General features: G+C 37.9%; 1 protein-coding gene across 1 annotated transcript; it reads left to right on the forward strand.

Moving 5' to 3' along the window:
• The first annotated feature begins 5,429 nt into the window (after nucleotides 1-5,429).
• Nucleotides 5,430-18,502, forward strand: LOC140137584 (uncharacterized). The gene is made up of 5 exons (XM_072159309.1): nucleotides 5,430-5,860; nucleotides 10,838-10,906; nucleotides 13,849-14,145; nucleotides 14,741-14,874; nucleotides 17,225-18,502. The coding sequence occupies exons 1-5, from the start codon at nucleotides 5,702-5,704 to the stop codon at nucleotides 17,649-17,651; spliced, it is 1,086 nt and encodes a 361-aa protein (XP_072015410.1). The 5' UTR covers nucleotides 5,430-5,701; the 3' UTR covers nucleotides 17,652-18,502.
• The last annotated feature ends 4,148 nt before the right edge of the window (nucleotides 18,503-22,650 follow it).

A 22,650-nucleotide genomic window follows, 5' to 3' on the forward strand; every position in this document is an offset into this window, starting at 1 on the left:
GTGATCAGAACATTACAGTGTGATGAGAACATCTAAGGTCCAGAGTGATGTTTAATTTTTTATTAAAATTAAAAGAACCACTTTTTAAATGTAAGTTACACTGCTGGGGTGGGGTGGGGGCACCGAAGGCCCGAAACAAGGGCGAAGCCCGAAAGCACCTCCATTTTTACCATACTCCTACATGTTGATACCTCATACTTCTACACGTTGGTAGCCAGTGGCGTAGCGATGGGGGGTGGGGGGTGGGGGGCACATACCTGTGTTTCTGCGCGCATTTCAGCGCAAAATCATTTGAGTGATAATTTTTAAGACCAATATTCAACTTCATTATAACCAAAATTAATTATTGTTAGGCCATATTTGTCCAAATTTTCTCGCGCTCCGCGCACAATTGTTTCAAGATTGGGGAGGCGCCATTATGTATCCTTAGTATAGCCCTGGGCGCAACAACCCCTAGCTACGCCACTGTTGGTAGCTCGCGGGTAGTTTAATAAGTTTCCAAGTCTGTAACACAGACTAGGTAAAAACTAGTCTAAAGTTTTGGCGATTATTTTTACATTTTCAAATCCTTAGAGTCAAAATGATTCCCTGTGTACATGGAGTCATTTACAGGTTTTTTTTTACATGTGCAACTAAAACGGTGCACAAATTTTGCCATAGAGCGACTAATAGCAACATAACAAATATTTAAGGGTCATTTAGGGACCGTTCAATATTTACGCCAGGGGACTACATGGGAGTTTTAAGGAAGAAATCCGAATTTTCTTGGGGATCACTGATTTTTTTACTTGAGCCATGAGGTTGAAGCCATATTATAACATTTGCTGAGAAAGACGCCCTCACTGAATTTTTAAAATTCCCCTTTTTACACGATTAAATTGTACTTTATTAAACCAATATACCCTGCAAAAATCAAGACTCTAGGTGCTGTAGTTTTGTCAAAATCCATGATTTTCAATAAAACGCCGGAACCGGCGCTTTATTATTACGATGGAATTATTAGTCGAACGCATACACGATGTTCATAACACACAGTACGTACACGGCGTGCGGGACGGTGATACACACAACAAAGGGTCGTACCACAACATGACCGAAGGAGTGGTACGTATTGGCGACATGTGCGCTGGTAGTAAATTCCCATTTTCTTTGCTTTGCCGTAGTTGTTCGGCTCAAAAATAAAAGGGATATATCTGACAGTAAAAGCTAACATTTTATGGCAAATAAATGCTAATCTATTTTGTTTGAAACTGTTATAATATGGGCTTTAAGTGTTCTAAATGGAGAAAAGCAAAAAAAAAGGCTATGGGTCCGAAAATTTTGAGCGGATGCGTGGGGAGTGGTGGGGGGGGGCGAAATTGTTCGTCGATTTTTTTGGTATATTTAACGTTCCCTTAACAATTGTGATACTTTTACTTGTGTATTGTTGTGTTCATTTGCTATTGACTTCACAATCCGAATTCGTGAGGGCACGGTGGCTCAGTGGTTACGGCCTTGGACTCATAATCTGAGAGCTTGCTTTACGTGCGTGGGTTCGAGTCCCCGTCCCGCCACCGTGTTGCGCCCTTGGGCAAGGCGCTTTGTCTCGCTTGCTTCACCCCACCCAGGTGCAATGGGAAGCTGTTAGGGGTAGTCACAGTCGTTGTACTGATGAACCCTGCGCCATATGTAGGCAGCAAACGTGGTTCCGACATATTCTAATAACGGCGGAATAAATGTAAAGCGCTTTGAGGGTGTTTACGGCATAAAGCGCTATATATATATATATATATATATATATATATATATATATAACAAGTTTACTTTACAAGTGACTAACTTTGGAATTTTAGAGTGCTCAAACCCATTACAGGTGAGCAATAGAAACAAATTCAAAGTATAGACCTCTGGCAAGGCAACCGTTACTTAAAGTTTCACGATGTATAAACTCGTATAAACATTTCTGTAAATTTGAAATCATGACAAACTATCCGTCTGATGATCGGTTTACCCAATGATCGTAAGTGAGGGTATTCCGTGAAACTTTAAGTAACGGTTGCCTTGCCAGAGGTCTATACTTTGAATTTGTTTCTATTGCTCACCTGTAATGGGTTTGAGCACTCTAAAATTCCAAAGTTAGTCACTTGTAAAGTAAACTTGTTATAATACGCCCCCACTATTTTTAGTGGTTGAGCACTCTCGACTACTTTTGGAGTAGAGACTGTTCTGGTTGGCTTGGTTCGTCATGATTTTGACACCACAGAATGTATATACTCGTATAAACATTTCTGTAAATTTGAAATCATGACAAACTATCCGTCTAATGATCGGTTTACCCAATGATCGTAAGTGAGGGTATTCCGTGAAACTTTAAGTAACGGTTGCCTTGCCAGAGGTCTATACTTTGAATTTGTTTCTATTGCTCACCTGTAATGGGTTTGAGCACTCTAAAATTCCAAAGTTAGTCACTTGTAAAGTAAACTTGTTATAATACGCCCCCACTATTTTTAGTGGTTGAGCACTCTCGACTACTTTTGGAGTAGAGACTGTTCTGGTTGGCTTGGTTCGTCATGATTTTGACACCACAGAATGTATATACTCGTATAAACATTTCTGTAAATTTGAAATCATGACAAACTATCCGTCTGATGATCGGTTTACCCAATGATCGTAAGTGAGGGTATTCCGTGAAACTTTAAGTAACGGTTGCCTTGCCAGAGGTCTATACTTTGAATTTGTGTATATATATATATATATATTAAAAAAAATGGAAGAAGTCAAGCAAGAAATCCATGTAAATTAGAAAATACCGTTGTGACATAATGCTTATATCAACGTCACGGGCGCAATCTTAGCTCTCAAATGCCGTTTGTTCTGTTCTATCTGCTTGTTCCAATTTCGAGATATGTTTATTTAACAACGAAAGGGTAAAATCACAATTGTGCCACTTTTACTAGGGAAGAGAGCTGTATATGTAAATCAATGATAGTTGATGTTGATGCGTCTAAGGCCTCGTATCCATAGGCTGTTCCCTTGTGGCGTGTGCCCTTGTTCCGTGTTTACTTTTTCCCATGTGACCTGCCACACAGACAACCTATGGATACGGCCACTACAAAGTTTCGTTGTCTGTGTGGCAGGTCACATGGGAAAAAGTAAACACGGAACAAGGGCACACGCCACAAGGGAACAGCCTATGGATACGAGGCCTACTGCACTCCACCTTTCGGGGCACATGCATTAGACGCATCAACATCAGCACGCGTGCATTATTTTGTCTAATATATCTCCCAACAAGTAATACGCGTTCATTAACCTTTAACATGTATAAGTGCGCAATATTTGTTTGTCTTTTAACATGTCACTTAAAAGTGACTAAGAGAACAGTATTTAACATGATAAAATCATTGACATACACATGTATTTAATTTTTACAGCAGAATGTGAAATATTTATTTATCTTTTAATCTCTTTTAAGTGTAAAAAGAGAATCATCATTCCTGCATCATGATAAAACAGTAAAAACAGTCAAAAACATTTTGTATTGTGTAATTGATGCATTCTTTTGATTTCACAAAGGAACTCTTGATAAACTTGATGCTATCACTGTCACATTTAAGCCCTCTTCCCTATAGTAAAAGTGGCACAATTGTGATTTTACCCTTTCGTCTTTAACTAAACATATCTCTAGATTAAAACAAGCAAATTGAACAGAACAAACAGCATTTGAGAGCTAAGACTACGCCCTTGACGTTGATGTAAGCATTATGTCACAACGGTATTTTCTAATTGCCAGAGAGGGCGCTTTTCACTTGCACAATTTTTTTTTGAGACAGGCTGTACATAACATAGGTACATGAAAACCCCGCCGTATGCAAAGTGGCTACCTTGCCCTTGACTTCTTAACTGCACTAATAAACTAAACTAAACTAATAATCAAAATTTGACAAAGTACATAGAATAATTACTTAAAAAAATGCCCCAAAACAAAACAAATAGGCACGACCGGGGCACATATCCCCGGTCGTGAATACACAGTGGCCCTCAATCAAACCCGCTGTCCCCAGTAAGCCCACATAAAGTTTTCTAGGCCCGGGTGGGTCGTGTTATTATCTCCTCGGACATTAATCCAATTGCCACACTCCACCATGAATATTTGGGGAGCTGATGTCTCTCAATGAGGGCAAATATAAAGGAAATTTCTTGAAGAAAAATAGTCTCTCAAATATAATCAAAGGCTTGCGTAGGTGGACATGGTGGAGACATTTTTTTCTGTGCATTTTGAGGCTTGAATTAAGTAAAATATGGCAATCATTTTTTATAGTGAAATAGGGCATTTTACATAAATCTTTAATTTATATACTTATATACATTAGCTACATGTATTTGAATGGGGCTTCAACTTCGTCAATACTGCTGTTTTCTTCGTTTTATGCCAAAATGTTCATTTAAAAAAATGACAATTTGAACGACCTATGCTTCACTTTTAAGCAACTTAACAATTTTATTGTTTTTTACACTTTCGCTGGGAGTACATTATGTAAGTAAGAAGTGGTGACAGTTATATATATTTGAAAAAAACCAAACCAACCGTTTCTTCTCACCGTAGTACGATACATTAAACTTTTTGTGCATAGTTAAATAAATAATATAAGAGTTTAGTATGCAAAGTCCAAGTTCAAGAGTTACCGTATGCCATTTTAATTTTAAAAAACTTGCAAGACATTAGGCCTACTTTTCATGTTAACAAATGAAAGAATTTATGCATATGATAAGGCGACGAAAAAAGGAAAACCCTGTTCTACGGGCCCGACCGACCCAGATTTTGAACAAATTGGGAAAACATTTTTCCTGTACAAATGAATGCCGACCCAAATTTCGGAAATTTCAGGAACAATTTTTTTTTGGTATTTTCTCAAATTGCAAATTATTTACAGATTTTGGTTATTTTTTGGGTCATTTAAAAAAAAAAAACAAAACACCAACAACAGCCCGACCAACCGACCCTACATGAAAGGTCCGTCCGCCCGTAGAACAGGGTTTCTTTTTTTCGTCGCATAATGGTGTATTTTTTTTAATACCGTAATTAGCAGCATGTAGGTAAAAATGTCTTTGAACATGCTGAAAACAGTCCTTTAAGTTTTGCAAATAAAGTTACCAAAAGAAAGGCAACTGCGTGCCACTGTTTACTGCATAGCCTATACTCGTAACAAAAATGCTTTAGAGTGACATTTTTTCATTAATTCATGAAATATTTGAGACTCTTTGATAATGCAATATTCAGCTGAGTGAACCCGGACGCTGATTATTCATCAGCATTGAACTGTTTCATTTGGCCTCGCAATTTTACGTAGTCTGTGAACAAATTCAAAAGACTGCAAATAAACCAAGTATTTGGTTCTTTTATGCATTATATTGAAAACAATACATGCCTTTTTACCTGGCTGTTTATCCATAATGCTGACACACGTTGTATTGTATACTTATACTCATGATACATGTTCATAAATGACACTAGAAGGAAGCAATATCAGCCTAATGCAATTTTGATGTGAATTTGTTTAAAAGATGGCTACGGAATCCGATCATATTATCTGAAATCAAGTTGGAAAATGACAAACAAATTTTTCATCTCTTCTCTCTGTCTGTTAGGCATATTACTACTGTGACCATATCGGATCAGAAGTAAGTTGTTCTCGCTGGTGTTGTTGTTAGCGGTGGAACCATGGGTTGGATAGGACCTGGTTGTCTGTTATTCACGGGGACATTTACATGGATTCTAGGACTTGCTTCCATTGGACTCTGGGTTGGTTGCTACTATGAGTGCCCATCAGGACGTGATGTGGATTTTAATTATTATGTAGCTGTGTGGACTGGAGTCGTGGTAAGTTAAAGTTGATTATAAATCAGTAGGCGGTAGGCCTACGTAGCCTAGTCAGGCTTGGAAATATAGGCGGATGTAGACTATGTACATATCCGTAGTAAGCCTAAGCCTCTGATTCCAGAAGCGTAGCCAGGCATGATTTTTTCAGAGGGGTGGGGGCCAAAGGGACGAAAATGGTAAAAAAAAATTGGATCAAAATGACAACAATATGCCTGAATCTTAAATATCAGGATCCCTCATGGGCCCCCTACGCCACTACCTGGTTCCCATGTAGGTCTAAATCTAGACACTATACATGTAGGGCTTTACAGAAAAAGTTACATAAATCCAAATCAGTGTCTTAATTTTCAACATTGATTAATTTACGAGGGTCATTCAAATAGTTCTACCTCCATCATCACATCGTTTTACACATGATTATGCTCTTAAATCGCGGTGATGTGAATTTTGGTTGTTTAGATATGTTGGTTAAAGCGAATACAGATTTGGCATGTCGGAAACGGAGCATCATATTGTAGCTTTGGATAATCTCCATAAAAATGTTTTAAGAAGCAGCTAGCTGTCCAACTGCTTTGGAATAAATATGCTCCTTGACATGCATTGGGCTTTCAAAATAAAACACGTTTTATATGAGGAGGAAATATCGAAGGGTTCGAATGAAATTTGCCAGATTTCGACTAGACCACGGTTAAGGGTAATTCGTAACTATAAACATCCTTTAAGCAATGGATGCATCTTGACGTGGAAATAAGATGACCAATATTATTTGTTAAAACTATGTGCATACGACTTAATTGATTTTAACTTTCGACTTGAACCAACAAGTGCTCACCCGATCGAAATCAGCAACCTCAATGGAAAAGGGCCAATATATGAATGGAAAAGGGTCAATATGAAGGCTATTCAATATGAAGGGTCAATATGAAGAATATTCTGAACATGTATTTGTTTTGTTGTGCAAAAAAACATGAGACTCAGTAAATTAACATCTAACCAAAGTGAGTTTTTCTAGGTTGACAAGATTCAATTTTATACAATTTGAACTTTTTCCCAGATGACATAGTAGGCTCTATAGGCCTACATAGTGTTATGATACAGTAAACAACCTGGAAGCATTAGATATTGAATTATTTGAACAAAAAAAAAAATCATTTTTAATAGACGTGACCTACTTTTGTAAATTAATATTATTTAGCCTTTCTTTTCAGACCGTTTCCGACGTACCAAATCTGTATTAGCGATAACCAACACATCTTAACAACCAAAAATCACATTTGAGTCAAGTAACTTTTATTTTGTAGCCAAGATGTAAGAGTATAATCATGGATAATTTCAACTTCCTGGCATGTAAGATAACAGAGATGTGATGATCAGTGTAGGGGAGAGCGGGGAGTGTTCTACTCTAGGGGCAGGTTCGCCCACCCCTTGTTTCTCAGCACTACGGCTATCAGGGAATTTGGTGATGGCAAAATTAGGTGACATAGGACATTATAAACTTCTCATATTAGCTACGCGACATATAGGGACGTGTTCATCGAACTGCAGCCAAAACAAAAAAATTACACCAAAACGTATATTTTTTCTTGCATTCATAATGTTGTATTATCATTGATACATAAATACAGATGGTTTTAATGAAAATCTGTATTGGGAACATATGGGATTTGTCAAAGATTTAATGCAGTTATAATCTCCTTACTCGATTTGTGTTTTGCATACCCTGAAGAAAATACAAAAATGTGCACAAGGGGCTCGTTCGCCCTTTTGAGGATGGGGCATGTTCGCCCTATATCTTCCCTGGGCGGACTTACCCCAAACTGGAGGGCGAACCTGCCCCATCAGCGTATTATGCAAAATATTGATAATTAAACCATTAAACAAGGTAAAACTACTGAAAAACATGTTTTTTTAAAGTTATGTGATATCGGTATTACTCATACCATGTACCACAGTTTATGTCCTAATCCATTTCTCCCCGAAGTTGTAAACATGATACGTTTAAGCTCACTTTGGAACCCTACATTTTACCCTGACCCGACCCCTGCAACAAATTTAGTGACTCCCCAGAAGAGAATGAATGCCCTGTATACTCTTGCTAAATGCTTGCATTGAATATGTTATTGTTATGCAATGTTTAAACCATTTTTGTGATATAGGGTGAACTTACCCCACCATATGGGCGAACCTGCCCCAATATGGGGCAAGTTCGCCACTTTGCAAAACTTGTTTGTTTGCTCTATCCTGTTGCTATTGTAAGGCCTATAGGTCTGGGATTGTGGCCGTATATAGCTAAGACATAGGGCTATATCAGGTCATCCCTAACCTTAAAATTGACATCGCTGGGCTGGTCAGAAAAAAATAGGGCGAACACTCCCCGCTCTCCCCTACATCGGTTAATATGCGCTTTTATAAATACGCACGTGACTCATGGGCACGACATGCCAAGACCAGCAAGCGTGACCAAATCCTCATGCATTGACCACTATTATACCCCTATACAGAATAGTAGATAAATATCATAAAATTTAAGTATTGATTGAATAGCAAAATTATTACACATGAGGGGATTCCGAATTTGTAATATGTTATCAAAAACAACATTTTGAAAGTATTTGACGACGGAAAAATATATTCAACGACGGAAACGTTTTATACAATATAATCACAAAGTTGAACAAAATTAGACAATTTTGCTGAGAAGTCTCATTTTGTTCCGTCTTTGCATTCAAATGTATTATATAAAAAGACCACCTGCTATATGTATGAGGTCACTTCGAGACATACTGCCTACAAGCTGTTATGGCAGCACGGGTGGTCACGTGCGTAATTTATAAAAGCGCATTTATAAATATAACCGAAGTACACTGATGATGGAGGTAAAACTTTCTGAACGACCCTCGTATGTATAACATATTGTTGTGACAGCACTTACTTTAGGAGTAGAACCTTTAGGAGTAGCGAACAGTTTCCGTTTAAGAACCCTTAGCTCCCAATCAGATCTTTTCAAAAAATCAGCACCACACACCGATATAAATCCAATATTAACATGATTAACATGAAAATTGAGTGCCATGTGCCCCTGGGCTATAGGCCCTCTCAAGCAGAAACGTCAAGGTTCAACTTACTGTGGCACTCATTTTTCATGTTAATCATTGGAGTGTTGGGTAGTGCTTAAATCATCCTCTGGGTTCAACCAGGGCATGTACGTTCAACTTGCATGCAAAGTTTATGCATGTTCAATCTATCACGTCTAGTAGGGGAGAGCGGGGAGTGTTCGCCCTATTTTTTTCTGACCAGCCTAGCGATGTCAATTTTAAGGTTAGGGATGACCTGATTAGCCCATGTGAAAGCCCTATGTCTTAGCTATATACGGCCACAATCCCAGACCTAATAGGCCTTACAATAGCAACAAGATAGAGCAAACAAAAAAGTTTTGCAAAGTGGCGAACTTGCCCCATATTGGGGCAGGTTCGTCCATATGGTGGGGTAAGTTCACCCTAATCACAAAAAAGGTTTAAACATTGCATTATAACAATAACATATTCAATGCAAACATTTAGCAAGAGTATACAAGGCATTCATTCTCTTCTGGGGAGTCACTACATTTGTTGCAGGGGTCGGGTCAGGGTAAAATGTAGGGGTCCAAAGTGAGCTTAAACGTATCATGTTTACAACTTCGGGGAGAAATGGATTAGGACATTAACTGTGGTATGAGTAATACCGATATCACATTACTTTAAAAAACATGTTTTTCAGTAGTTTTACCTTGTTTAATGGTTTAATTATCAATATTTTGAATAATACGCTGATGGGGCAGGTTCGCCCACCAGTTTGGGGTAAGTCCGCCCGGGGAAGATATAGGGCGAACATGCCCCATCCTCAAAGGGCGAACGAGCCCCTTGTGCACATTTTTGTATTTTCTTCAGGGTATGCAAAACACAAATCGAATAAGGAGATTATAACTGCATTAAATCTTTGACAAATCCCATATGTTCCCAATACAGATTTCCATTAAAACCATCTGTATTTATGTATCAATGATAATACAACATTGTGAATGCAAGAAAAATTACGTTTTGGTGTAATTTTTTTGTTTTGGCTGCAGTTCGATGAACACGTCCCTATATGTCGCGTAGCTAATATGAGAAGTTTATAATGACCTATGTCACATAATTTTGCCATCACCAAATTCCCTGATAGCCGTAGTGCTGAGAAACAAGGGGTGGGCGAACCTGCCCCTAGGGCGAACACTCCCCGCTCTCCCCTACTACGGTATACCGTGGTACAATGTACTACGGTACAATGTACTAGTATTTGAAAGCAAACCAAATTACCAAAACGTTCTTCATGACTTTGATTTTGGAGATATCAAAAAGAAATTATATTGTCACCTTTCTATTATGTTAAGTGCAGAAATCAATTTATAATTAGTTTAATATGTGCAATAATAAGCATGATATTTATAAATAATGAGCGCCAGGGCAAAATGGGAGAGGTACTTTTGGCCCGGGACTTTTGGCAAGCTAAAAAGGGAAGCAAGCAATTTTTGGCAGGTCAGAAGGGTATATGAACCAGGATATGGGGCACACATTTGTCATGTTTGTAAGGCATTTTGTCAATTTCTAAGCTTAAAAGGCGTATAGAAAAAATACGAAAACGTTGATACAAATACTGGGTTCCGAAAATGTTGTATGTGCAAATATTTTTGTTGGCAGGCCGCGGGAGGGGGGGGGCGGGGGAGCGAGGCAAGCAATTTGTAGCACACCAAGAGGGGTGGAATCCATTTTTGGCACGCTGTTCGAAAATTTACCCCCCCCCCCGGATTCATACTTATTGTACAGATTCTCATTCATAAATAGGCATTGTAATTCTTTGCAACTGGTATACCTTTTATTTTATTTTGGGCATTGTATTATTATGAAATAGATATTATAGTTGTTAGTTTATTCATTTGTGTGTCTGTTTGTTTTATCCTAGGCTTTCTTCGCTGGAATATTTCATATGGTGTTCTGCTGTGGTAAAAGACAGCAATACAACAAACCAGTGGTAAGCTAATTTATAATATTAATTGCATTTTTCTTTCTATAGGCCTACCAAGGCTACCATCACCCTCATTTTTTTTGCTTAACTCAATCTTTAAAACAATTGCCACCTTGCAACAAAATGTCATTGTTACCCCAGATCCAGACCTTTGTGATTTTCTACCTAAATCTATGAGTGTGACTTAGGCAAGACAGTTATTCCAGGACTTGTCCCACTATAGCCTATCAGTGACGTTGTCTTTATCATTAGTTTGAATACGTAAATCTATTATACTGCGCCAATAAAGTATCCTTACACTTGGAAAAATAATCACAATTTCAAAACTGAACAATATTGGGATAAAATTTGTTTTTTTAATAGATGAACTATCTAATTCTGCACATTATGACACCACGTTGAATCCAATGTGACCTCAAGAAGTAAAGTTACAAGCAATTGAATAGACCAAGGTCCAGTTTTAAAAGTGACAAACTGGTCTATACAAGGCGCAAAAAGATTCCAACAAGCGCAACAAAGAGACAGCACAGTTTCTTCAATGAAGCGTTATTTAAAGCAGTTTTTATTTCAGTTTTTACTTCTCTGTACTTTTCATAACTTTCATTTTATTTGTCAGTTCTTTTGTTTCAGTTTTCTTTTGTTCCTTTTGTTTTAAATTAAGGCCCAACGCATAAATTAGCCATTCACTCTCTCTAGTCTGTGGAGTTTTGAATAGGCCTGTTTGTCACTTTTAAAACTGGACCTTCGTCTAATCAAATGCTTGTAACTTTGCTTCTTGAAGTCACATTGGATTCATTGGGGTGTCATAATGTGCCGGATTAGATAGTGCATCTATTAAAAAAACAAATTTACCCCAATATTGTTCAGTTTGGAAATTGTGATTATTGTGTAAGGTGTAAGGATACTTTATTGGCGCAGTATATATAGACCTATTTTAATTTCAACGCCATCAAGGCAACACCAACACTACACCCTCATAACCAAATTGCCTAAATCATTTGTCTGATTTTTGCCTTTTCCACAAATCTAAAAAAAATGACTTGGGCAATTAGGTTATGAGGGTGACGATTATTTTATGTGGCATTGCTAAATCTGGCAAATCAACATTACATTTTATTTTAAACTATGAATTAAACTCACTGCTGTGGTTTACGTTGAAAAGAGCTCACTTACAGCCCCATACACCTTTTCCCGCACCAAGTGGCAATCGCAAAATCGGGGACAAAACCGGGACAAACCCCTCCCCCCCCAAAAAAAAAAAAACATATCACACTAGGCCTACACCATGTACACATCGAGCACACATTGGCCCAATTATGTTGGTCTCCTTGCATAGATTCATACAATTCATACTAAATCATATGATGAAATAGCCAGGCGTGAAAAAATGGAAATAATCTATAGTTCAGTTCAGTTTATTTCAGGGGCGGATTTAGAGGGGGGCGCACCCGGCGCTCGCCCCTCTATTTTCTTCAGATCGGTGTATTTTTGCAGAGCGGCGCCTGAATTTGTGTGGGCGCCGAGCCGCGGCGGCGGCGCGCCGCGTGGCAGTGGCGTAGCCCCCCTGGCAAAATTGCCCCCCCCGCCCCCTAGCGCTATTTGGGCCCCCGCCCCCTAGCGCAAGGAAAAAAGAGGAAAAAGGAGAGAGAGATGAAAAAAGGAATGGTACTATATATCAAAATGTGTTGCTTTTAGGGCGCTAGCGCCTATAATCCTTTTTTTTTCTTTGCTCTTCACTTTTTCAAACCACCGGAAAAAAATTGGGTCAACCTTTTCGGGCTTTTGAGGAAGGGGCGGCAAAATTTTTGTTTGGTGGATTTGGGCCCCTGCCCCATACAGGCTTGCCCCCCCCCCCCGGAAAAAATCCCAGCTACGCCACTGGGCGGTGGCTCGGCGCCCCCTCTATTGAAAATTCCTGGATCCGCCCCTGTATTTCACCATTAAATAACCTCTACATATAAAGTAAAGCAAAATCATATGGTAGCAGACCAAAACAGAGCAGGGCTCGAACAATTTTGGCCACCCTTTACAATAAGTTCATAATTAAATCGTGGTGCTCTTTTGACTGTACAGTCATAGATCGGTATTTACCATGTTTACAGAAACATGCACGAGATGCTTGGAAAAATAATAATTATATGTACAATTCATGATTTTAGTTTGCATAATACTCTGAATCCTGACGTATCCCAGCAAACACAAAAACGTTTTAAAAACGTTTTAAATAAGTTCTATTTTGGCAAAAACGTTTTAATAACATTAAAATGTCGGGTTATATAAAGGTCATGATAACGTTTTAAAACGTTTTGTATGAAAACACACTGCAACAATATTTTTAAATGTATTCAAAAAATGTTATTGTAAACTATTTTTACAAACATTTTTGCCAAATATTGTGTCAATACTTAAATAACATTATGTTAAAATGTTTGAACCCAGCAAACACAGAAATGTTCTTAAAATGTTTTTTACAAAACCTTTTAATAACATTTAAATGTCGGGTTATATAAAGGTCATGAAAACGTTTTTAAAACGTTATTGAAAATATTTTGGGCAAACGTTTTTCGCAAAATATTTTTTCAACTCCCCAAAATAACATTCTGTTTAGAATGTTTTGTATCAAGTTTTCAAGAATGTTTTTGGAATGTTATTAAAATGTTTTTATACCCTTTATATAACCCGACATTTAAACGTTTTCTGTAAAACATTTTTGTTTGCTGAGCAGTAAATTATCAAAAAATGTTTTTAAGGTTATGAAAACGTTTTATACTCTTTTATATTAAAATATACCCTTTATATAACCCGACATTTAAACGTTTTCTGACAACCTTTTATAACCTTTTGCGAATGATGTCGAAAACGTTTTGTGTTTGCTGGGATCACACTACCATGTAACAAAAACCCATTATAACCGTAGCGTATCCTTTTGACTTTGACATCTTTTCCAGTTGTGGAGCGCCGCATGCTGTTCATTTATACTCCTACCATGTTCGCTTCTGCTGACCACTTTATCCGGTTATTTGTCATGGCGGGAATGGGATACGGAACAAAAGTATCAGGAAGATCTAGCGGATCCGGATGTGGACCCAGCACAATTACAGGGTGATTACGTAACCGGGATAGCCTTGTTTGCCACCATGGGGGTAGTTGGTGTGTTGCTTTTGATATTAACGCTGATATTCAACTGTTACCATTGCTGTGGAAATTCTGAAGTTGATGAAGAAGAAATAGAAATTTCTGTCGAGGTTAGTGTCTTATTTTTTGCATTCAAAATGAAGCGAATATTTAGTTTATTATAAAGGTTAATAATGGGACCAAAAAGTACTCTGTGCAGTACTAATGTGTGTTAGTATAAACAACACTGCAAAGAAATCAAGTAATAGGTATTTATACAAAGTTTTAAATTTTTGGAGCTTTTAATCAGGCCAGTAGCCAGAAAGGTCAAAAGCCAGAAATAGTTTTGGAAGAGTGGACGTTTTTGCGCTTAACGCCATGAGGGGTGTCTGAGGCGGTGTGCGCCAAATTTTGTTCAAAATGAAGCGCCAATTGAAGCCATTTGGGGCAACATAAACTCTGAAGCAAATTTGCGCGACGAAGTGGCCTACTGTTTATGGGTGTCCTTCCCCTTGTCCATGTTGTCCCTGGCTACTGTTTTGCTGTTAATTGCTTGCATGCTGATCAATGTATTTCACATGCACAAAGAAAGAAATCACACATGGTCATAATATACATAGTATGTTATATTTACATAACATTTGTCATGGATAATAAATGAATATCAATGGAAATTTTTGACACTCAATGAGTTTTAGTTATTATTTTCTGATATCATTCTCTTAGCCAACGCCTCATGAAGAGAACCCGGATGGACGTAGCAAATCTAAAGTGACATACCATCAAGAATACTACAGCCCGCCTCCTCCTTCATATGCAAGGGAATCTAACACACAGAAAGGCCCTGTTTACAATGCAAAGTAAGTGTGCAAACACAATACCATGATACACTACCCGATTCCTATTGCTGCTGTATAGGCCTACATAGTCTACTGTAGTAGACCAGTTTAATTTATCATTCCCTAAATTAATCTCTCTGACCTGACCATGGAAAAGTCATCATTCCTGTTCTGATTCAACAGCTCAGATATCCATGAGAAAACTGGTCTACTGTATTTCGAATATACAATGAACTATGTACTCTATAGTGGGTATGATGTTACCTCATTAAAAATGCAGTATTGGCTGTTTATGCACATATCCTGTGGTTTTTACCAATTAAGCCGTTTCAATAGCCGCGCGCCGTCCAGCGCGTATTATTTGCACAAGGTCCAATACAATGTATAGTACGCTTGACGTCGCGCACGTATACGCGATGGTTAAGCTGTCAAATGAAATCTGAATAGAGCTACCCCACGTGGGTTGGGTTCAGTGAACACAGTGGGTTGGGCTAATGCATAAACATGTATGTTTGCCTATCTATTATTGGTTAAGATTTACCACCCACATTGATTTTTACTTCATTAACATTCATCTCAGATTCGAGATGAAAGAGGTTGAGTCTATGTGTTAAGATATGGTGGGTCACACAGGTCATATCCAACTACCGCAGTCCTTTTTTCTCTGGGCAGGGCAGTCACTGGAGATGTGATGTGTTTCGTCATAGATTTTAAATGGTTTTATGCATGGAAACGTATGAATTGTTTATCAAAAAAAAAAAGGAATGCAGCGCAGTCTACTGTATACACAGGTATAGACCACTTGGCATGTGATGTCATTGCCCGGCAGTATGCGCGCGCATTATGGCAATTTCCATTGTTCTTTGCCCTGCAGTGTGCGTACGCATCGTAGTTTGCTAAGGCTGCGATCACATAGAAGTATACGGTATACGGTATTCGCTATTCGCTATACGATACGCTCATTCGATCAGGCTGAGTTCACATAAGAGTATACTATAGTAAACTCAGCCTGATCGAATGAGCGTATTTCGTATAGCGAATTAGTGCACTCTTATGTGACCCGGTACTATGAAATTACCTTGCTCGATTCAAGCTATACGCGTGCACCTACAAAACGTGCACCGTATACCCGAATAGTATACTTCTATGTGATCGCAGCCTAAGGGCACATGCATTCTAAATCACCCGCCACAATTCATATAGTACAAGAAAGCCATTGAACAGTGTAGCGGCTCGATCAAGCATATCGACAGACGAGTCCCTCGCCTTTGTTGATAAACAGTGATGTCAAGTAGTACCAGTGTTGTACCCAGTGCAGTACCACTGCTGGTGGGTCCTGTGCAGTAACACAGCATTGTTATGTGTGTACAGTTAGGCACCCAGGAGGCAACGATGTAAGCTGATGTATACTTGAGCAGGTGGCCGCAATAGGAATCTTGTAGTGTATTTATAAGCCTCTTCATTTTTCATCTCATCTCAGTTCTTGTTGTTGTTCTGCTTCTTCTTTCCATCCTCCTCGGGCCTCCTCCTCCTCCTCTTATTTGTCCTTCTTCTTCGAAGTTTTCCGAAAACAGCTGCCGTTTGTTTATGGCTGACTCAGTTTATAATTATGCGTCATCAACGCTAACACAAACGTAACTATTTAGTCTTAACACATATCAATGCAAGCGTGGGTAGATCTTTGTCTGTGTAAGATATTAATGTTTAGGTTGATTTGTCCAAATCTTAAATGCCGAAAAATGACGAAGTGCCGAATAGCGGAGCCTAGTTTAATATCTTTGGAAAATGTTTTACCTGATGATTCCATGTTGACATAAGCTAAATAAACTGTTTTCGCTCAAAAGTGTACTGTGATTCACGACATTTTTTCCACAATTTTGACCCCCTAGCTTACTAAATAAATACAGCTCACTGCACCTGGTTTTCTGAACTTTGCCGATCTTGATTTCAAATGGTCTAGTACTCGCAACCCTTTAAAATACTGGAGCTGAAAGATATTTTGTGCTTTCAAATGTTGCCTACATTTTAACTGTCTTGCTTTCAAACATCATGAACATTGATAATACCGGCAACAATATATTTCTGTTACACTCTGTTATCACGGCAACGTAAAGATTCGCCTAATGGCGCTATTGGCTTCCTTGACTTAACTGGAATTTTAAGCACAAACCAATAGTGTTCTGAAGTAAAATCTCACCAGCAAATAATGGCACCGACGCTTAATTCTTGTTAGGATTTTCAGAGGAGGAAACTTTCTATTTGTACGTGAAATTTACCCTAAGGCAAATGAGCCCGTGTGCGCCATTAGGCGAATCTTTACGGTATTATGAGGTAATAATTTTATCACGTTCTTTTCCTTTTCATTGCATAGCTATAACGATACAAGACGTACCAAAGACCATTCCGATAACTACAGATACCAATATTCAGAAGCCGGTACCCAATACAACCGAACAGGCCGAACCCAACACGACCGATCAGGCGGGACCCAATACGACCGAACAGGCCGAACCCAATACGACCGATCAGGAGCGACTCAATACGCTAGTCGATCAGCCGGTGTCCATTATAACAGCCGATCCCGTCCTCCGCCTGCGTCTTACTCTCACGCACCACACGCTGATCAATATCGTAGTAGTCCTACGGGAAGAGGTGGTGGGTATGATTTCAACTCACAGCCAAGTGGTATGAGATGGGAATCCAACTCTCGTCATATCCCGCGAGAAAACCCGTGGAGTTTTGGTCCACGAGACGATGTTGTCGGGTCTACTAGATCATATCATTCAAACTATTTTTAAATTTACGGTGACAAAGTAAGGTATAAATCGTATTCACATTTGTAAAAATAATGAATTCCCGCCAGATATTTAATATTATTCGTGTTTCAAGGTTAATATTACAATCTATGAAAGAGATAGGTAAATTGGAAGGTGAAAAATGTCGGTAATTTTTAAGGTCATCTGCTTATTTACGTCATGCGTGCCCGTGCATGCGTGGTGGCTTATTAGCATATAAGATTCAGCTCTTACACTGTCCATATCTTACACAAGGTTCCTCGCTTAAAGCCATAATGTACGATCTTATAATATAAAATTGGTTAATTTTTTTCAAACCTGATTTTTTTTGCATATTTGTAATGTTTATACGTGTCCCAACTTGCACCTAAATGGAAACGGCCAAATTTGTTGTCTATGTAGGTCAACAGAGCAAAGTCATAATTTTTTTTATTATGACTTTATGTCTTCCCATGCATGTAAATGGCCAAAATAACCATTGGGATTTCTTTCACCTTACCTTCTTATTTCAGCTTAAAATGGACAGTAACCCTTCCCGGCAATTATTACTGATATTATTTCAACATTTTGGTATACGGTATCAAAAAATTAAATTTCACTGAAATCGTACATTATGGCTTTAAAGTTATCTGTCCACGCATTTGCGTTCGGAGCAGCGCCTCTCAAAATTGTGCACTCTTGAGTACCCCGTACCCCCCTTCGATGTATACCGCCGTGAAATATCGAGTTGCTTCCAAAAATTGTTGGTTATAATTATTTGAAGATATCAAAGATATTAGACAAAATGGTGTTTTGAATGAACCAGGGAGTTTTAACCATGAGAAAATAACGAATTCCTCTCACCCGTTAACCCGGGCCGTTAACACTAAAAGAATAGGATCTTGATTTGGTGGTGTGCACCCTTAACCCGTCATTAGTAAGTAAAACGAGCACAAATTGGTTTTATTTTCAATGTTCTCTATTATGTCATGTATGTTGCGAATATTTTTAAATTATTGCAGTATTATAATAACATGCATATTTTTCATACAAATGATAATTACCCATTTAAGCTAAAACATGTTTAAGGATATGTAGATAGTAGATTATAGCCTACAATATACGAGGGGGTCAAAAACGTTTTGATACCCCCTCGTAATGATGAGAAATACAATGTCCCGGTAGTGACAAGACTAAATGTACGGTATAAGTAGTTAAGACCTAAGGGACCGTTCACAAACACTCGTAAGGGGGGCCTGATGCAAAAAAATTTCATCGCGAAAATTTTTCAGGGCCCCCCTTTACAGACCTCAAAAATTTCCGCCCCCCCCCCCCCTCTTTTTTGACATGAAAGTTATGGGTCAATCCCATAGAAAAGCATATAAACTTCAGGCCCTCCCTTTTTGCATCAGGCCCCCTCTTACAATGTTTTGTGAACGGTCCCTAATATAACATTCATAATAATAACCAACCATGCTAACAGCATTATCAACTTATTTTAATCTATTAACTTACTATCATTATATGTACACAGTTTAACTTTTAAAAATTATTTCCTTTTCGAAAGGAACAAAACAGCAAGATCACTTTTAAAAATCAAAATCGCGGATTTGATCCGCATGACAAGACCACCGACCCGAGAGACTATTATTTAAGTGGTCACTCCGTGTGGAGACACACTTGGGTCCTGATGGGACCAGGCTCAAACAAATGTTCAAGACAGGCAAACAAAGGCCTGTAAGCTTGCTGGCCTATGTATATAGAATGAGAAGTGCATAAACAGATTCGAAGATAAAAATCAAGGAAAGGAAAGCCACTGCCAACAACAATCAAGTGAACAATTTTACTGCAGCCTTTGAGTCAAGAGAAAGAAACTGCCACTGAAGCTTGCATATGATTATATAAAGGGTTAGGTTTTTTAGTGTAGGATTATACTATAGGGTAGGGTTAGGTTTAGCGGTTATGATTAGAATTAGGATTAGGGTATTTAGGATTGTAATTGGCGGTAACGAGCAGTATAAGTCCATATTTGACATGTTTGGAGCCAATATTGTGAGTCACGATACTGTAGTTCATGATGTTCGTATATATACGACGCTTGCAGGGAAAGATGGGGGGGGCGTCCGAGCGGATTTAGGAACAACACCATTATACATGTAGTATTCTCATTTTAATAAAATGATATTGCTATCACATAGATCATGTATAGATTATAAGGGGATATACATAATTTTATAATCATGATAAGGCTATAAAAAAATATTGTCCTCCACAACTTTTGCTGAATTGGGTCGGTCGGTCGGGATTTTTTTTTAAATATTTTTTTTAAAGGTCATAGCCAAAACATGACTGAATGCCTTTAATTAGCTTAATAAATAGCTCAAATAGTTCTGAATTGTGATATTTCTCTACTGTATACCACATCATGTGGTAGTGTAGTTCATGATGTTCGTATACGACGCTTGCAGGGAAAGATTGGGGGGGGGGGGGGCTCCGAACGGTTTAGGAACAACACCATTATAGTATTCGCATTTTAATAAAAATAATATTGCTATCACATAGATCATGTATATATTATAAGGGGATATACATATAAAACACTCTAAAAATATTTTACTCAACACTGAGTAAAAAGGTCACAGCTCAACAGTTGAGTAAAAAGTTACTCAACATTGAGCTCACATTAGGTCACAACTTGTTTACTCATTTGTTGAGTTGTGACCTAAATGAGCTCAATGTTGAGTAATTTTTTACTCAATTGTTGAGCTGTGACATTTTTACTCAGTGTTGAGTAAAATATTTTTTGCAGTGTAGAACAAATCTTAATTATCTACTGTCCATGCCCCGGCATATAAGGAATTCTCTGCGAATCAGATCTCAATGACGAACGTAACATTTATAAGTTTTCTTATTGTCGACGCGTTTAATTGATCTGAAAAGAAAATTATCTTCCTGATTTATCAACCATTTCTAATCGACTTCAGACAATTTTACAGATTTTTTTTGATCCCTGATGGATCGCAGAAATCGCATTCGACTTCAAATCGCTTAAAATTACTATATCATAGCAAATCGTGCTAAATTTTGATAAAATCACAGGACATTGAAGTAAATTTCAGGAAAGTGTGTCAAAGTTTACGGTCATTTTCTGTTCTGAAATACAATAATTATTTATGTACAGTAATATAAAATTAATGTGTCACAGTTTTTAACTTGTATTTTTCTAGGTTTATACAAATACTATTTTATTAAGACATGCACATATTGTTGTTATAAAATTAAAAATGATATTTTTGTATATAAAAAAGTATTAAAAAAATGCAGTTATTGTCTCGGATAATTATTTGCTTGTATGTTTAGCCTCGTAGAATAATTGTAATGGTATTATGAAAAAGAGACGCACGAAATATTTTGTGTCCGTTCACCATGTTCACCCCTTTACTCTTAAATTGCCGCCCTCGCGCTCGTGTCTATATGAAAACTTATATGAAAACATGTCATGCTGAATATAGTTTGGATATGGATAGCAGTAAAACTTCAAGCGCTTTGATGTCACTTGCACGTTTAAGGTGAGTCGGAAGGGAGAATTACCTAGCAGTGTTTGCACTCAATTATTCATTTTCGCCCATGATGTGAATCATTTTTTCTAGTGAGGGGGAAACGGCTAAAACGTTGATTGGCAAGAACAGCAAGACCTACTCTCCTTTGGCTCCCGGTATATGCTCCAATAGGGATAGGGGTATTATAGGATTTGGAGCCCATTCCTAGTATAGGTAAAATGGTTATCCAAAAGCGCCATTTTACTTTCACAGGCAATTTGTCTTTTCTTTTGACATACATAGGCCTACATACAGGGCCGGCTCTATTGGGTGATTTTTGAGTTAGCATCTAGTTTTCCTACATTAGTGGAACCAATGTTTTTTTGACATCCTCGCACCTCAATGGATAAAACTAGAAATTTAAATTGGTTCCATTTTTTTCTATGCCCCTATACTTCCCACAGGGGGGAGGTTGAAGGTCGTAATGGGGCCGAAAGTTAATATCTGTTCTATCATGCTGTAATTCACCTGAAATTACTCCTCTCATTGCTAGGAATAGAAAAGTCAATTGGCATACGTTGACACGGATTGATTGGGGCGAGTTGTATGTCGCAAAATGATTAATGATTATGATTAGCCCATTGTAAACGCTGGACGACAACAAACTGTATTGTTGTGACTCGTCCCCCCGGCAACCCCCAAAAAAAAAACCCGGAAAATGTCAATATTTTACTCAGTATTTTGAGATATATTTGTGGCCGCAAAGGTGATTAGAAAATATTCAAAATAAGCTTAAAAATCACACCAAATTTGTTTTCATTTCATTTCATTTCATTTCATATTTATTCAAAATAACATCGTGGCAAATAGCCAAATTGCGTTACTTTTTACAATCTTAAAACATCAAAAAATTATTATTATTATTACACATAAAAGTTATTAAAATACAATATTACAAGAAATAAGCATAAGAAAAACATATAATATTCAGAATTATATTGCACATAATTATAAAAGCTTATCTCCACACTCACCCCATCACATCACACTCACACACACCCACTTGACACCAAGCACACCTCTTACTCCCAAGAGGAGTAGGCCTACTTTAAGAGGAGGGGAGGGACATTTAATATCCTACGGCAAGGGAGCCCATAATATGTGCGCCATTAGGTGAATCTTTACGGTAAAATGAAGTATTTGATCTAATAGTGTATACAGAGCAAGGTTCGACATAAAATGGTCGCCCAAAATTATTAAATGGTTTCATTAATATAAATTTACTAGAAAATAAAGACAGTGCACAGACATAAAAGACAAGACTATAATGTGCAGAGACAATACGATCATGCATGTACGAGACAAAAATATGCATGATGTCAGCTTAAGTCTTGGAATAAATCCATATAACATAAAGAATTTAATCATATCAAGATGAGTCAAAACTTACGTTTCTGACGTTTCATCACCCATTGGTTGATTTT

This window comes from Amphiura filiformis, chromosome 17, assembly GCF_039555335.1.
Source record: "Amphiura filiformis chromosome 17, Afil_fr2py, whole genome shotgun sequence".
NCBI classification, from domain to species: Eukaryota; Metazoa; Echinodermata; class Ophiuroidea; order Amphilepidida; family Amphiuridae; genus Amphiura; species Amphiura filiformis.

Excerpts from the sequence above, each read along its gene's own strand:
- LOC140137584 (XM_072159309.1), top strand. The coding sequence starts at position 5,702 with ATGGGTTGGATAGGACCTGGTTGTCTGTTATTCACGGGGACATTTACA. Across the intron at positions 10,907-13,848 it reads AGCAATACAACAAACCAGTG|TTGTGGAGCGCCGCATGCTG; the intron begins GTAAGCTAATTT and ends CATCTTTTCCAG. Across the intron at positions 14,146-14,740 it reads AAATAGAAATTTCTGTCGAG|CCAACGCCTCATGAAGAGAA; the intron begins GTTAGTGTCTTA and ends TCATTCTCTTAG.